The sequence below is a fragment of the Triplophysa rosa genome, linkage group LG12, assembly GCF_024868665.1.
Source record: "Triplophysa rosa linkage group LG12, Trosa_1v2, whole genome shotgun sequence".
Classification (NCBI taxonomy): domain Eukaryota; kingdom Metazoa; phylum Chordata; class Actinopteri; order Cypriniformes; family Nemacheilidae; genus Triplophysa; species Triplophysa rosa.
The window spans coordinates 12,494,932-12,508,377 of record NC_079901.1 but is presented as its reverse complement, the minus strand read 5'-3'; the positions used below and the strand labels follow the sequence as shown (position 1 = coordinate 12,508,377).

At 37.5% G+C, this 13,446-nt stretch overlaps 1 protein-coding gene across 1 annotated transcript in view; it reads left to right on the top strand.

Annotated features, from left to right (window-relative positions):
• Nucleotides 1-13,446, top strand: part of plch1 (phospholipase C, eta 1) — a 45,204-nt gene that overhangs the window by 28,331 nt on the left and 3,427 nt on the right. Inside the window, exons 11-22 of the mRNA XM_057347746.1 lie at nucleotides 941-1,102; nucleotides 2,101-2,163; nucleotides 4,716-4,801; nucleotides 6,599-6,696; nucleotides 7,018-7,197; nucleotides 8,537-8,644; nucleotides 8,814-8,938; nucleotides 9,041-9,125; nucleotides 9,238-9,384; nucleotides 10,478-10,557; nucleotides 10,931-10,990; nucleotides 12,138-12,495. Coding sequence (XP_057203729.1) covers nucleotides 941-1,102; nucleotides 2,101-2,163; nucleotides 4,716-4,801; nucleotides 6,599-6,696; nucleotides 7,018-7,197; nucleotides 8,537-8,644; nucleotides 8,814-8,938; nucleotides 9,041-9,125; nucleotides 9,238-9,384; nucleotides 10,478-10,557; nucleotides 10,931-10,990; nucleotides 12,138-12,495 — 1,552 coding nt within the window. The remainder of the gene's footprint in view (nucleotides 1-940; nucleotides 1,103-2,100; nucleotides 2,164-4,715; nucleotides 4,802-6,598; nucleotides 6,697-7,017; nucleotides 7,198-8,536; nucleotides 8,645-8,813; nucleotides 8,939-9,040; nucleotides 9,126-9,237; nucleotides 9,385-10,477; nucleotides 10,558-10,930; nucleotides 10,991-12,137; nucleotides 12,496-13,446) is intronic.

The following is a 13,446-nucleotide window of genomic DNA, read 5'->3' as shown; positions in this document are numbered from 1 at the left end:
CCCCCAGTCCAGCCAGGCTAATACAGTATGTGTGTGTGTGTGTGTGTGTGTGTGTGTGTGTGTTGTCATTTCCTACATTTTTCACTCAAGCTTTTATGTTGCTTTTTTCATGCGCTGCCATGCCACCTTTTCACGCATTATCACATTCTCTCTCTCTCTCTCTCTCTCTCTCTCTCTCTCTTTCTCCACTGCATTTGAGTCCCTCTCACTGGCAGTTTTTTTTTGGTCTGGCTTCCTCCCCACACTGGCTCACAGTGAGCTGTTGGTGTCAGTCTTTAAAAAGCGATCAATCACAGCCCGAAACCTCAGCAGGCTCCCATTTGTGTGGAAACGCCTCTAAATAGACAACAGTAACATCAGCAGACAGTCTTGCCACAACACTACCACTGGATGTATTTAGCCACACTAGCACAAGCCTTCCAGACACAGATTCATCAAGCTTCTGGTTTTTGATGCCGAAAACAGTATTGAACATGCTCATTTTTTTCAAAACGACTCATTTACCAGGAACAAATTGATTTTCTAGTTAAGTAATTTTGGTCAATCGGGATTTCTCTAATAAACTTTTAATGCATCCTTACAAAATATTCCTGTTGATTTGTTAGGAGTAATTAATGTTTAATGATCCAGTCTATGAAGTCATTACCAAGAGCCAATTAAAGGTTTCTATGTCTCATCTCATTACACGGCTGCTTAAACGTGTCAAGAAATGCGAGAGAAATGCTGGATCTCTGCTGGAAGAAATAAATAATAAAAGAAAAAGTGAGCGAAAGAAAGAAAGATTGATGGATACCTATTAAAGTAAAAACGGTCAACACAACACTTACAAAGAATAGACACCATTTTTATGCATAAACTTTATATTTGAAGAATTTGTTCTTTACAGTATAAGCTGCATATTTTTACACCTTCTTTTTTGCTTTTGCTGTCTGCATTTCAGTCCAACGGGACCAGTCAGCACCAGGTAGAGACCCACATCAGGAAGAAACTCGACTCTCTGATGAAGGAGTCTCTGATCGGGGATAAAGAAGACACTGACAGCTTCTCCATCAGAGCGTTGCTCCGTGCCACTCACGAGGGTCTGCAGAGAAACCTGCGAAAGGTAGCTCTCAAACCAAATCTTTATGTTGCTGAGGCTGGCTCTGAGGCGCTTCTGTGGAGAGATTGAAGAAAAGAAAGAAAGGAATTGGAATTCCTAATCAGTTCGCACACATCACACCCGTAATCCAGGGAGAGACAGAGAATCCCTTAATTAATATTCCTTCTGCCTCTTTTCTTGTCCTATCATTGGACTTTGCACCCTCTAAACGTTCATTTTTCTCTCCCTTCCAGTGTTCCTGCATAATATTTATAGAAAAACACAGAGGCCTGTTGAGAGAGCAATTAAATTAAGAGTCTGTCTGGAGATTCTTTTATGCTAATGTTGTCTCTGGTGATGTGTGACCCCGAATATTCATTTAAATGCTTTGTAACACTGATGTTTGACTGAGTTAAACCTTATAGGAACAGATTACATCTTGTATTGCTCAAAATCCACAAGTTTCTGTCTTCAATGAAACTCAAAATTATATACGAAATGTTCAAAAATGTGGAAAATGATCCCCTTTTAAGTAGCCCACATGACAAATTATTGACACTTTATTGACCGCATATGCGCGATTCCATGCAAATGTCAACCTTAAGATGAAAATGTTTGTATTAAATGTTTTCACCATACTGATAAGTCAGATGTCAATATTTGGTGGTTTAAATACCCATGTGAAGTCTCTCTTAAAGTTATTATGCATTTTTTGTGTTTTTAAAGCTTAATTTGCCGTAGTCTGGTAAGTGAATTGTCACTTCCATAACGGTACATATTCCTCATTTGCTTCTGGTTTGCACATTTTAATTCACACAAATCCTACAAAGTACAGTATGTCGTCTCTCAAAAATGTGCATTCTTTTTTGTCACATCCATAACGCATGAATTTTTCCCTCTTTTAAAATAGAAAACTCGTGTATAGACTGATATTTTTGTCTGGATTCTGTCATCAGGGGTTTAATAAATTTGATGAATTATGTTTCTCTCATTGTAATTGCTTTTGTTTATGTGCTTTCTAGAATTCCAAAGACGGCATGAAGAAATCCCACAGTCGCTCTTTTATCAGCAACCTCAAGCACAAGGTCAGAATAGAGGACATTGAGCCTTTTTGATTTTGTTTAACTTTCTCTCTCTCTTTGTCTCTGCTGTAGCCTGTTTGTGTCTGTCTGTAGTATCAGATGTTGTCCACTTTACTCCCTAGAGGCTTTGGAATCAGTGCTCAGGGCTCTAGGCTGCGACTTGCATTTTGCGACTATTTTTCCTGCCAGTGCGGGAGTTTTTCTTAATGGTCGCACCGGTGCGACTGCCAAACTGATCACTCTATAATTTTTTTTTTGCGCGTTAGAAATTTAATGCGCAGAAATGTTATATTGCGCAAGCGGCGCATTCAGTCACTCATTTTCGTCTCCCCTCCTTAACAATTCTCTTATCTATCAGTGCCCCCGCCCCCAAAGACGTAGCCTAATGCGAGGGTGTAAGAGGCGCATTTAATGCTATGATGAAGCGGATGGACCGACAGAGCAGACGAGTGAAGCGCTCAATCTTGCAACTTAAATAAATATGCAGAATACAAGAATTTCCCCTGCTAAGGTACAAAACAGCAAAGATAACGAAATGTGTTGCAAGTATTGTATGCATGTGAAGCTAATGCAGGAAACATGTGTTTAAACTTTATGCACTAAACTATTGTATAAAGCTCTCTAACAACACTGCAAAGCATACAAAACGTTATACATCACGCTAAATACTATTTATTTGTAAGTTGCTATTGATAGAAGCCAAACGTGTATCAATGCAGCTTTCATGAAGAATAATCACTAAAAGCCTTCAGGTCTCGCAGGTTGTTTGAGGTATGTGCGCGCCTAGAGAGTCCTAGAGTTCTCTTTTACGCCTTATTTCCCTGAAACGGACATATAAACACAAAATTCCCATATTAACTAGAATCATCGTAAAAGTAGTCCGTTTCGTGAACAAACAGTTGAGAAACAAAACGCATGTGTGTTACAGTGTAGCGCGCGAGCTCTTAAAGGGGCAGCAGCATAATAAAGATTTCTGTTTATAATGTTCATCAAAAAAGGATGGGCCCAAAACACTCACTGATATTAAAGAAATTGTTTTCTCTTATATGAGTTGTTCACAACAATTAAAGGAAGAAAGTAACTTTAAGAAAGATGTGCTTTAAATATGGTAAAGTGTTGAAAGAGAGTTTACATATACAAAAAAAATCATAAACCATGATTTGTATTAATTTCTAAATGATTTATTGATGTATTAAACACATTTAATGAAGTTTAAGTGATTCTTTTTTGTTACCTCACCCCACGAAATTAAGGGCTGGTGCCACCAACTGAATAACTTGGTAGCACCAGTGCCACCTCTCTCAAGTGTTAGTCTAGAGGCCTGAGTGCTTCATTTTTATATTAAAGGTCCAATGTGTAATTGTTTGGAGGATCTATTGACAGAAATGCAATGTCTTCAGATGTGTATAAAGACCTTACAAAATGAAGCGTTATGTTTTTATTACCTTAGAATGAGCTATTTCTATCTACATACAGCGCGGGTTCCCTTGCATGGAATTCACCATGTTGTTTCTACAGTAGTCCTAAACGGACAAACTTCTCTACAGAGTGCCTTTCGTAAATATGTTACCTCCTTTGGCAAAGAAGCGAAAAGGTGATGACATCTTAGTTCTTTGTCAGCCACAGTAGCGCTTCGAAAGGGATGGTGGAGGGAAGGAGTGAGCCGTTGGTTGCAATTCGCAACCTAACCACTAGATGCCGCTAAACACCATACACTGGACCTTTAAATCCTAACTATTAGTCTGACCAAACCTAAAACACTCTCAATTTCTTATTGTAAAACTTGGATTTATGTGAAGTACTCTCTTTAGATGCTGAGGTTTATAGTATTCATACTTTGTTTAATCACACATGTTGATATTTGATACTCACTTAGGTCCTGTTTTATTGTGTGCACAGATAATGACAATTCTAAGCTCCAGAGAATCTCAAATTTCATCCTCTGCATGAAACCTCCAAACACATTATTGATCTACATCTCGTACACTGATTCGTGTGTAATTGTGCATCTCAATAACAGATCAATGAAGCTAGCAAACATGCGGCATGCAGTTTTTGCTCCATACGTTTAATCGTGGCCTATTGTACTGAGCCGTCTATACGTTGATTATTTTTACTCAAATGTAATCAGGCTTGTCAGGTATATGTTGCGGTTTCTCGTCTCCTGCAGATCGCATCCGTCTCCTTTGTCATTCCCGCAGGAAGTGGGCGGGCACGCTTGCTGTTTCCTCCCACTCTCAATGATGTTGGTTTTGTATGTGTGCTTATGAGGTCTCAAAGGTTTTCCTTTTGTTAGTAGCGAGTGTAAAGCCTGTAATTACTGTAGCTTTCATGCACTGCGAGGCCTAAAAAAGCTAAAGGATTTAGTCGCTGTTCACGCCTGGCATGTATTAATCCACACAGTTGTGTGGTTATGTTAAGTGTGCCCTTTAAAACAAGTCTGTGCTATTCTTTCTCTCTGTTGTGTGTAGGAGGAATTTCATTAATACCCATCCAAACGAGTACACATTCTCTCCATGTACTTATTTAGCTTGTGTGTGTGTGTGTGTTCACAGAGGCACTCCAAATCAAGACTGAAATGTCAGAGTGTTGAAACCGACGATGACAGTCAGCAGGAGACATCAGGAGGACAGTTTAGCAGGTGTGTCCTAATGGCCTCTGTTGCCACAATGTTACCTGTCGGACTGGCTGTCTAACACTTCAGTCACACCAACAGGCATCTGTCTGTCTGTTTGTTTAGCTGTCTGTCTGTTTTTTTTTTTTTTTAAGCTGAATAACGTATTGGGAAAACAATCCTACTCTATTGTTCTACAGTATATCTCTTTTCAAATCATTACAATTGGTCATCCTTCGTTTTTTTGGGTTTTGCAAACATTTAACAAATAAAAAGTATTGAAATGAACGTGTCATCTTTGACAACACAGAAAGAAATGAAATGTTTTTTTTTATTTCCTTTAAATTGGCAGTTTTGAAGATATGAGCAACAGTGTCAGTCCGACAGCGACAATATGCTGTAGTTTTTGCCCTTTGATTTTTTTTATTATGCCCTTTTGCAAAATAATTTGGTAAAATAACTAACTATGTATTTGGGTCAATTTATTTTATTTATTTAAAGGTCCATTGTGTAATTTTTTGGAGGATCTTCTGACAGAAATGCAATATAATATACATCACTATGTCTTCAGAGGTGTATAAAGACCTTACATAATGAAGCTATGTATGTTTTTATTACCTTCTATCTACAAACACAGCGGGTCCCCTTACATGGATTCACCTTGTTGTTTCAACATTAGCCCTAACCGGACAAACTACTCTACAGTGCGCGTTTCATACTTACGTTATCTCCTCTGGCAAAGAAGCGAAAACGTAGTGCTTCGAAAGGGAGGGGTGGATTGAGCCGTTGGTTGCAATTCGCAACGTCACCACTAGATGCTGCTAAATTTCATACACTCGACCTTTAAGCCAAGTTTAGTGTTTTCTAAATGTTTTACCATTTTTATGGTTAAATCTGGCATGAGGGGACTTATTAAAGGCAAATATACACATACTGTATGTCATTCGGACATGGTGCACTTTTGGCCACTACAGTTGTTTATGACAAAGCTCTTTTTCCTGTTTTTTTCCCAGCAATATGGACTATAGCCATTGGTTTTGCAAAGAGATGCCATTTAAACAAAACAAGAGCACAAAGAAAGAGACGTGAAACCACTCACATGTAGTGAAAGAGGGCAGAGTGAATATCACATTGAGTTTAAGCAGTATTTGAAAGACCAGCAGCCCGCAGCAACACAAGATTTTCCAGAGACAACATCACGTGACTCGTAGCTTAACAACAGCCTGTGACATGAGAACAGTAATGCTAAAAGATATAATGTTGCAGACATCATGAAGAGATTGTTAGCGTCTGATGTTAATGAGAATTTGACTACATGTAACACCATGAGGTAACTCATTTGTGACAACTCTCTTCAAGACACTTTTCTAATCTTCTCTGAAAAACATCTCTTTGACATCGTAAGGCTAAACATGTGCTGTGAGTATTTACTGATTGCTTGAACAGATTGCTATTAGAGTTTATTTTAGCGGTTTCGTTTTTAGTGTTTAGTAGACCTCGATGTGATTCTATGTCTCAAACTCACTCCCTGTCTGTCTGAAGGTTTCCTGAAAGAAAACGTTTTTGATGAAGATTCTTTTTTAACGGCTTAATATTTTCTGACCATATGACCATATCATACACTCTGTACACAGAGAGCTCTATGTCTGTTCGTTTGTGGATGCGTTTCTAGCCTTTAAGGTTGTTTGTTTGCTTACTGTATGTTACACATGTCTTTGAAGTAATTTCCTGTGATATCTGAGCGTTCATAATGTGTTTGTGTCTAAAGCAGGAGCAAAGAAATTGCATGAAATTATTTTTTGCCTGTTATGTGTTTGTGTGTAGATGTGGAAGAAGGAGAAAAACGATAAAGCTGAGCAGAGATCTGTCGGATCTTGTGGTGTTTACCAACTCTGTGGTGTCTCAGGAGTGTTTAGATGAGGGTAAGACTTTCTGTTTTTATTGTCTGCTTGCAATTTCTATGCTGGCATAGGCTTGTTTACATTACCAGTGAAATATGATAGCAGATGTTTTTATTTTTGTCTTGTGCTTGGAATGAGTTATGTAGACATATATACTGTACATTTTTTCTGTAACTAAAATGTGTTATTTCTTGTACATTTTTCAGGATAAATATTTTCTATAAACTGCATATTTGTTTAACTTTTTCTACAGTCGTTTTAGCGAACTCTTATTTCTTGACAAATGAACCATCGTCTCCAACTCTCTTCTGTATTTTTATGTTTCTGCACTTTTTCTCTCAGGATCGCACCATAATGTTCTGTCCTTTAGTGAGACGCGGGCTCAGCACCTGGTGCACCACCATGCCGAGCGCTTCCTGACTTTTAACCAGCGGCAGCTCTCTCGGATCTATCCCTCCGCCTACCGCATCGACTCCAGCAACTTCAACCCACAGACGTACTGGAACGTGGGCTGCCAGTTAGGTGAGCATTCATGCATGCAAATATAGAAATATTTAGTGTTGTCGATTCAATGTGCATGGCTCAGCAATAAGGATTTTATACCAAGTTTTTAAAAGAATTTTGTTTTGTGAAGAGAACTCTTTATTATATAATTAGCTAAATATTATTATTTTATGGCACTGAAACTTAGTAGTAGTTAATAGTATTTTTTTTAAACTGCACTAAGGGGGACTGTAATTTCATTGTATTCTAATACAAGGACAATAAACTAAACTAAACTAAACTAACTAGTAGTATTTCTTGTCCCAACTTGACCATGGTATTGACTGACACTGTTTATAATGGTCTGTTGATTCAGTCAAATACGGCAGACTCATGACCGTGTTGACCTCCTGACCTTTTGTTAGTGTGTATGTGCGCATGCTGTGTTTTTTAGCGGTTCTGTCCCGTATGCCATATGTTCCCTGCTGCACATACCATCTGGGTCTTGGCTGTCAAACTGACAACTTAGCCATTTCTGGATGAGTCGAGTCAATTAAGGAAAACACATTTGCACTTGCGCACACAAACTCTCCTCAAGAGACTGACAGTAAGGCTTAGACACACAAACCCTCGCACACATTATTATTTTCATCTCCCTCTTCACGTGCCCCTGTAGTTTGAGATGAATAACTGTTATCAATGCTCCATTTCCCTCTGCGGCTGGAGAATCTGCAGGATGAATAAACGGAATCAGATGGAATGAAGCAGGAAAGAATCTAAAAGCTTTTAATAAGAATAAACCAGATAGACAGGAAGACAAGGGAGAAACACAGAAAGAGAATCAGAGAGTGTGGCATTAGTCTGAGCAGGTGTTAAGCGAGAGACGTAAATGGGTGAAGAGCCCCAGATGTGTGTGCGTGTGTGCACGTGTGTGTCATCATAAGGGTCCAGTAAACAAGAGTAAATTGGAACTTGTGGAAGCGCAGCTGAGTTCTGACTTTTGCCTCCTGATTGTTTGAGCAAAATGTTTACCAGGCCATGATGAAACCTCGAAGTTTGTTAAACCATCCGGTTTATTTAGGTTTACACAGATGAATAAATGCCTGAAATGATTTATTTGAGTAAAATTCAAATGAGGTTGGAAGGTAGAAGGTGTAAGGGGAGGTAAAGCGAGAAGGAAGACTAGTCAGACTAGACAGAATGATGAAAAAAAGACGCTATTTTGAAAAAGAGTGAAATAGATGGAAATTAGAAATTAAGTATATAAAGGGAATAAAGATAAAAGTAAGATCGACAAAAAAGAGAGTACATATAGAAAGAAGGAATAAAAAGAATCAGTGTGATGAAAAAGTTTTTTGTAATTTTGCTTTACCTGCAGTGGCTTTAAACTACCAGACGGATGGACGCATGATGCAGTTAAACAGAGCCAAGTTTATGGTGAATGGAGGGAGCGGATATGTGCTCAAACCCGGAGCCATGAGTAAAGGTGCACATGTTCACTCTATCACCACGCATCCACTGTGACACCCATCTGTGTTACAATGCATTTCTCATTAATACAGAATAAACAGAGCTAACTATACTTCAGATCACTCAAAAAATGCTTAACAAATGAGTCTTCTGGTATTGTGACGTTCTCTGATAATCATTTCCAGGCTCATTCAACCCACTGAACGACGATCCGCTGCCTGCAAATCCTAAGAAACAGGTGGTGATAAAAATCATCAGTGGACAGCAGCTGCCCAAACCTCCTGATTCAATGCTAGGAGACCGTGGAGAGGTGAGCGCATGATTCCTACTAAACAAAATCCAGTTTGAGGAAGCACAGCGTGTGTTGTTAATGATATATGTACTGCTTATGTTATGCTGATTTGATTCACAGATCATTGATCCTTTTGTGGAGGTGGAGATCATTGGTATTCCAGCGGATTGCTGTAAAGAACAGACCAGAGTTGTGGATGATAATGGTACTGTGTGACTTCTCTGTTTTTGCCTGTGTGTCCAGCATTCTTTTTCTTTAAGGAAGAAAGATGAGAGGGTGTTTGAGTTTCTTAACCTTCAGTGTGATTGTTCATGTAGGATTTAATCCAGTATGGGAAGAGACCCTGTCGTTCACACTACACATGCCTGAGGTGGCTCTGGTGCGCTTCCTGGTCTGGGATCATGACCCTATTGGCCGAGATTTTGTGGGTCAGAGGACAGTAGCGTTCAGCAGTCTTATGCCAGGTTAGGGATTTTGCAAATCATTCTTTCTGCAATTATGGGCACTCTGTTTTAAATTCCCTTAAAACACACAAACTCAGTATATTTTATTTATCTACTCCGTGTACTTTTTTCAACAGAAATATAAAGCCATTTTTAAACAACAGATGTCATTTTTGCCACATGTCATAATGTTATGTAGTGGAAATGACAATTGAAACATTTTTGGAGACATTTTCCTCTCTTTAAGGCTAATTTTGTAGATTGCGCTTTCTTAAAAAGAAACTTTAACCGAATATAATTTAGTTTGAAAACTATGCACAATAAGTTTAATTTGCCAGCTAAATTATTTATTTACACAAGTGTTCTGAGTGTGGCAAGGCGGTAAATTGATAAATGTATAATTTTTTTTAAAATAGCAAAACGAAATAAATTATGCAGGTAAGCATAAAAAGGCCAGGACCATTTAAAAAATCAGTTATAAACAAAATAATAAAAAAGGCTTATTTTTATACTCTCAAGTACATTTTTAAATATACATACTTTATCAGAATGTTTTTTCTTTTTGAAAAATTGTACTAGATTATACAAACCTTTTACTAGATTATATAGCATATGTCATACTTTGTACTCCAGTACATTTAATAAATACATTTTATGGTTTTTAACATTTTTACTTTTATTCAAATGAAGTGGAGTAAAAAGTATGATGCTTTATAATGTAGAAAAATGAAAAAAGTAAAATTCTGATAACACTGATAATGTACTTGAGAGTAAAAATACTCTAGAAATTTACACCTCTGCCCATAAGGAAGTCATGGTAGATAGAGGTGAAGGGTTAAATAAATAGCATGTAAAGTGTAATCGAGTGCAGTGCTAGCAGTCAGGTGGTGTCACATAAAGAACATTTGATGTGTTGCCCTGCGCTCACTGACAGACAGTCACATACGGCTTTCATAGATGGCAGACGTGTTCCTGTGCAGAAATGTTGAAATGCTGATGATACCATGTCTGACTGCCTGTGTTTTTTTTTTCAATTTCATTCCCCTTTTAACCATTCCCGCACATGCATTTCCTCCATTCATTTCAATCATTGCTCTTCTTTCCACTCTCACAGGATATAGACACGTTTATTTGGAAGGAATGACAGAAGCATCCATTTTTGTCTATATCACAGTGCATGACATCTATGGGAAGGTGAGCTAATGATGGCTGTACTCGCATATAACAGCCATTTTCACTGAAAGGGATGTGAAAATGCTTCAGATTTAAATTCAACACGTCATATATTTGCTGTAATATAGAAAATGTCCTGTTGGTTACTGAAGCGTCATTTTAAAGCAACTATAGAGCTTCGATTAAATAATAAGGTGTAAAAAGCTCAGCTGGTCGCCAGTGAAACAATCTGTCACACAAGCTGTTGTTTCTTTCCATTTTTGCTGCAGTATGACCAAACACATGTGCACTGGCATTTCCATCAAAAGACTGAGGAAAATACCTACAATTGTAAAATCACCTAATGATTTTATGTGTTTGAAGTTCCTTCAACATTTACATTTTTACTTTCCAGTGGAGTCCTTTAGTCCTCAACCCAAGTTATACCATAATGCACTTGCTAGGAGCCAATAAGGTACCCTGGCTATATAGTGTCCTGCATGTGTACTGCATGAGCGTCTTCTGAGCTGTCACTGTCAAATCCTGTTGATGTTCAGTGAACAGAAAGTTGTTTTAAATGTGCGTGACTGTTTTGAAATGTTTTTTTTTTTTTAAGTGTAAGTAATGCTTTACTTGGCCAATTCTGTTTTCGCCTTTATTCTGGATTTGTTACTTTATTTGAAGGCTTAAAATGATCGTGAGATTGTTGATTGTTGTTGTATTATATTATTTCAGTGTTTCCCAACCTATTTTTAGTATGTGCATTAAGGCAAAAACTTTGCTTGATCTACTGCAAACTAGATTTTATACTGGGTATAATCTAGCAATATATATATATTTTTAATATTATGGGTAATAATCCACACGTTTTATAAACATGAATATAAAATAACTTAACATGCATTATTTTGTTTTCTGTTTTATAGGGGAAAAACATGAAATTCATCATGATTACCTGTCTTAAGCTATTTTTATGTTTAATAGGTTTACCAACGCAATGTTATCTTTGTTTGTTTTTTGTTTGGGATACGCTGCATTCTCTGGTTGGGAATAACTGTATCAGCTGTAATGATAGTTAACTTGTAAAGGGTTATGCTGCCATCTGTTGGTTTGAGTGTATAGTGCAATGGGTGATATCACAGTGTTGTATTTGTCTTGTGAAAACACACAGCATATTGAAGTTTTAACTGAATGTGATATTGCATGTATGTATTGTTGTTGTCTGGGCTTGCTTACTGTTGGATTCACAGTCATTCGGGACCCAGCAGCACTTTTTTGTATTTCTGTTTTAGGGGTTAAAGATCTTAGAAAAATGAAGTCAGTTATTTTAATAATTTGTTTTAATGTATTCTGGAAAAACTAGAAGTTAATATTATAAAAAGAATATTCAATGTAATAAATAAGAAAGTAAATATTGTGTAAAAAAGTCACTCCATAATATCTTCCATATCATGGTTGTGCTGCAGTTAAAAAGCTATTTAATGTATTTTTTTTCTGTTTCATAATCATAAATTACATCAATAATAAAAGAAACCCTTTTGTTGCTGGATCCCAGGTGTTTAATATAGTTATAACAAATAATATCTTCTAAAATATCTTTCTGTGCTCTTTTCTCACCTCAGGGTCGTCAGCTTCGGGGTTTCAGAGGCTTATTTAATAAAAGTTCCAAGTCTTCAGTAGACACAAACATCGGTGTTCCACCACGTAAATGCTCCATAACAGACCACCTCCTCCGGAGAACAGCCAGTGCCCCTGCCAAAGGCCGCAAAAAGACCAAGATTCCGTTAGCTGAAGCTCCGCATGACAGAAAACAGAGTACTGGGGACTCTCAACCTTCTGATGTAGAGAGAAGAACAGACAAAAGAAAAACGCTTCAACACCGCCCAGTCTCTATGCCCATGGAAAAGCTCCTACACAGTAAACTCAACCTGACATCCCCAGATCAGGAGGGGACAGATCCTGGACCCGACACAATCACTGGTCAGTAAAAATGTGAATAATTCTTCTGGATTAATGTAAATGTCTTCCAAATAAAATGAACACGGCAACAGCTTTGTGATAAACAATCTTACCTTTGCTTGTGTTACCCTCTCAAAAAAAGAAAGATTTAACATTCTATACATTGACATGATATAATAGTTAACATGTACTAATTACTCCATTGTTTTCTGTATCTAATGTTTTGGTTCGCATGCACTTTTACACTTCCTTATAGGGCTGCAAGATATATAAAAATAACTGGAATATATCGAGATGAATAAAAGAATTCACTATAATGCATACACACAGAAACGAAATACTGTTTCTGCATCAAAGCAATTTAGCCAATTTAGCAAATAAACACATATCGCCTTCAATATTGTGCAGCCCTAGTTCCTATTAAACAATGTAGTTAAAGCTAGGGTAGGCAATGTATATTTTGTGTTATACTGTTTCAAAGTCTCTTGACATCCTGACAGCAAACTTAAGTGGTCTATATATAAAAGGTCTATACAGTATATAAAAAAGTCCAAACTCCAAATGCAATGATAGGATGTCAAAATTGATTTGCATAACCCTGCTCGTACATAAACGTTATATACATAATGTTATCTCACTTTATGTTAGTGAGACATGAGGAAATTGACATGAGGAGGCGTGTCTTTGGAGTGAACTCGGAATATTTTCCCCTTCTGACTTGCTATTGCTAGCCTCTATGAAACGGCCTACCATAGCTTTAATCGGTCCCTTTGAAGTATTCATACTTACAGGCTTTTCTTTCTTTGATATCTTAACTTGCCTTTGTCTTGTTCTGTCTTTACTGTTGTGCTTCTCTGTAGTAGAAAACTGACTAGGAAAACCCCTGCAGGTAATCCACAAGCCATACTCAGGTCGACTCATCAAAAACATCCCCGCTCTGAATCATTGCACTGATGTGTTTATTATTTTTAG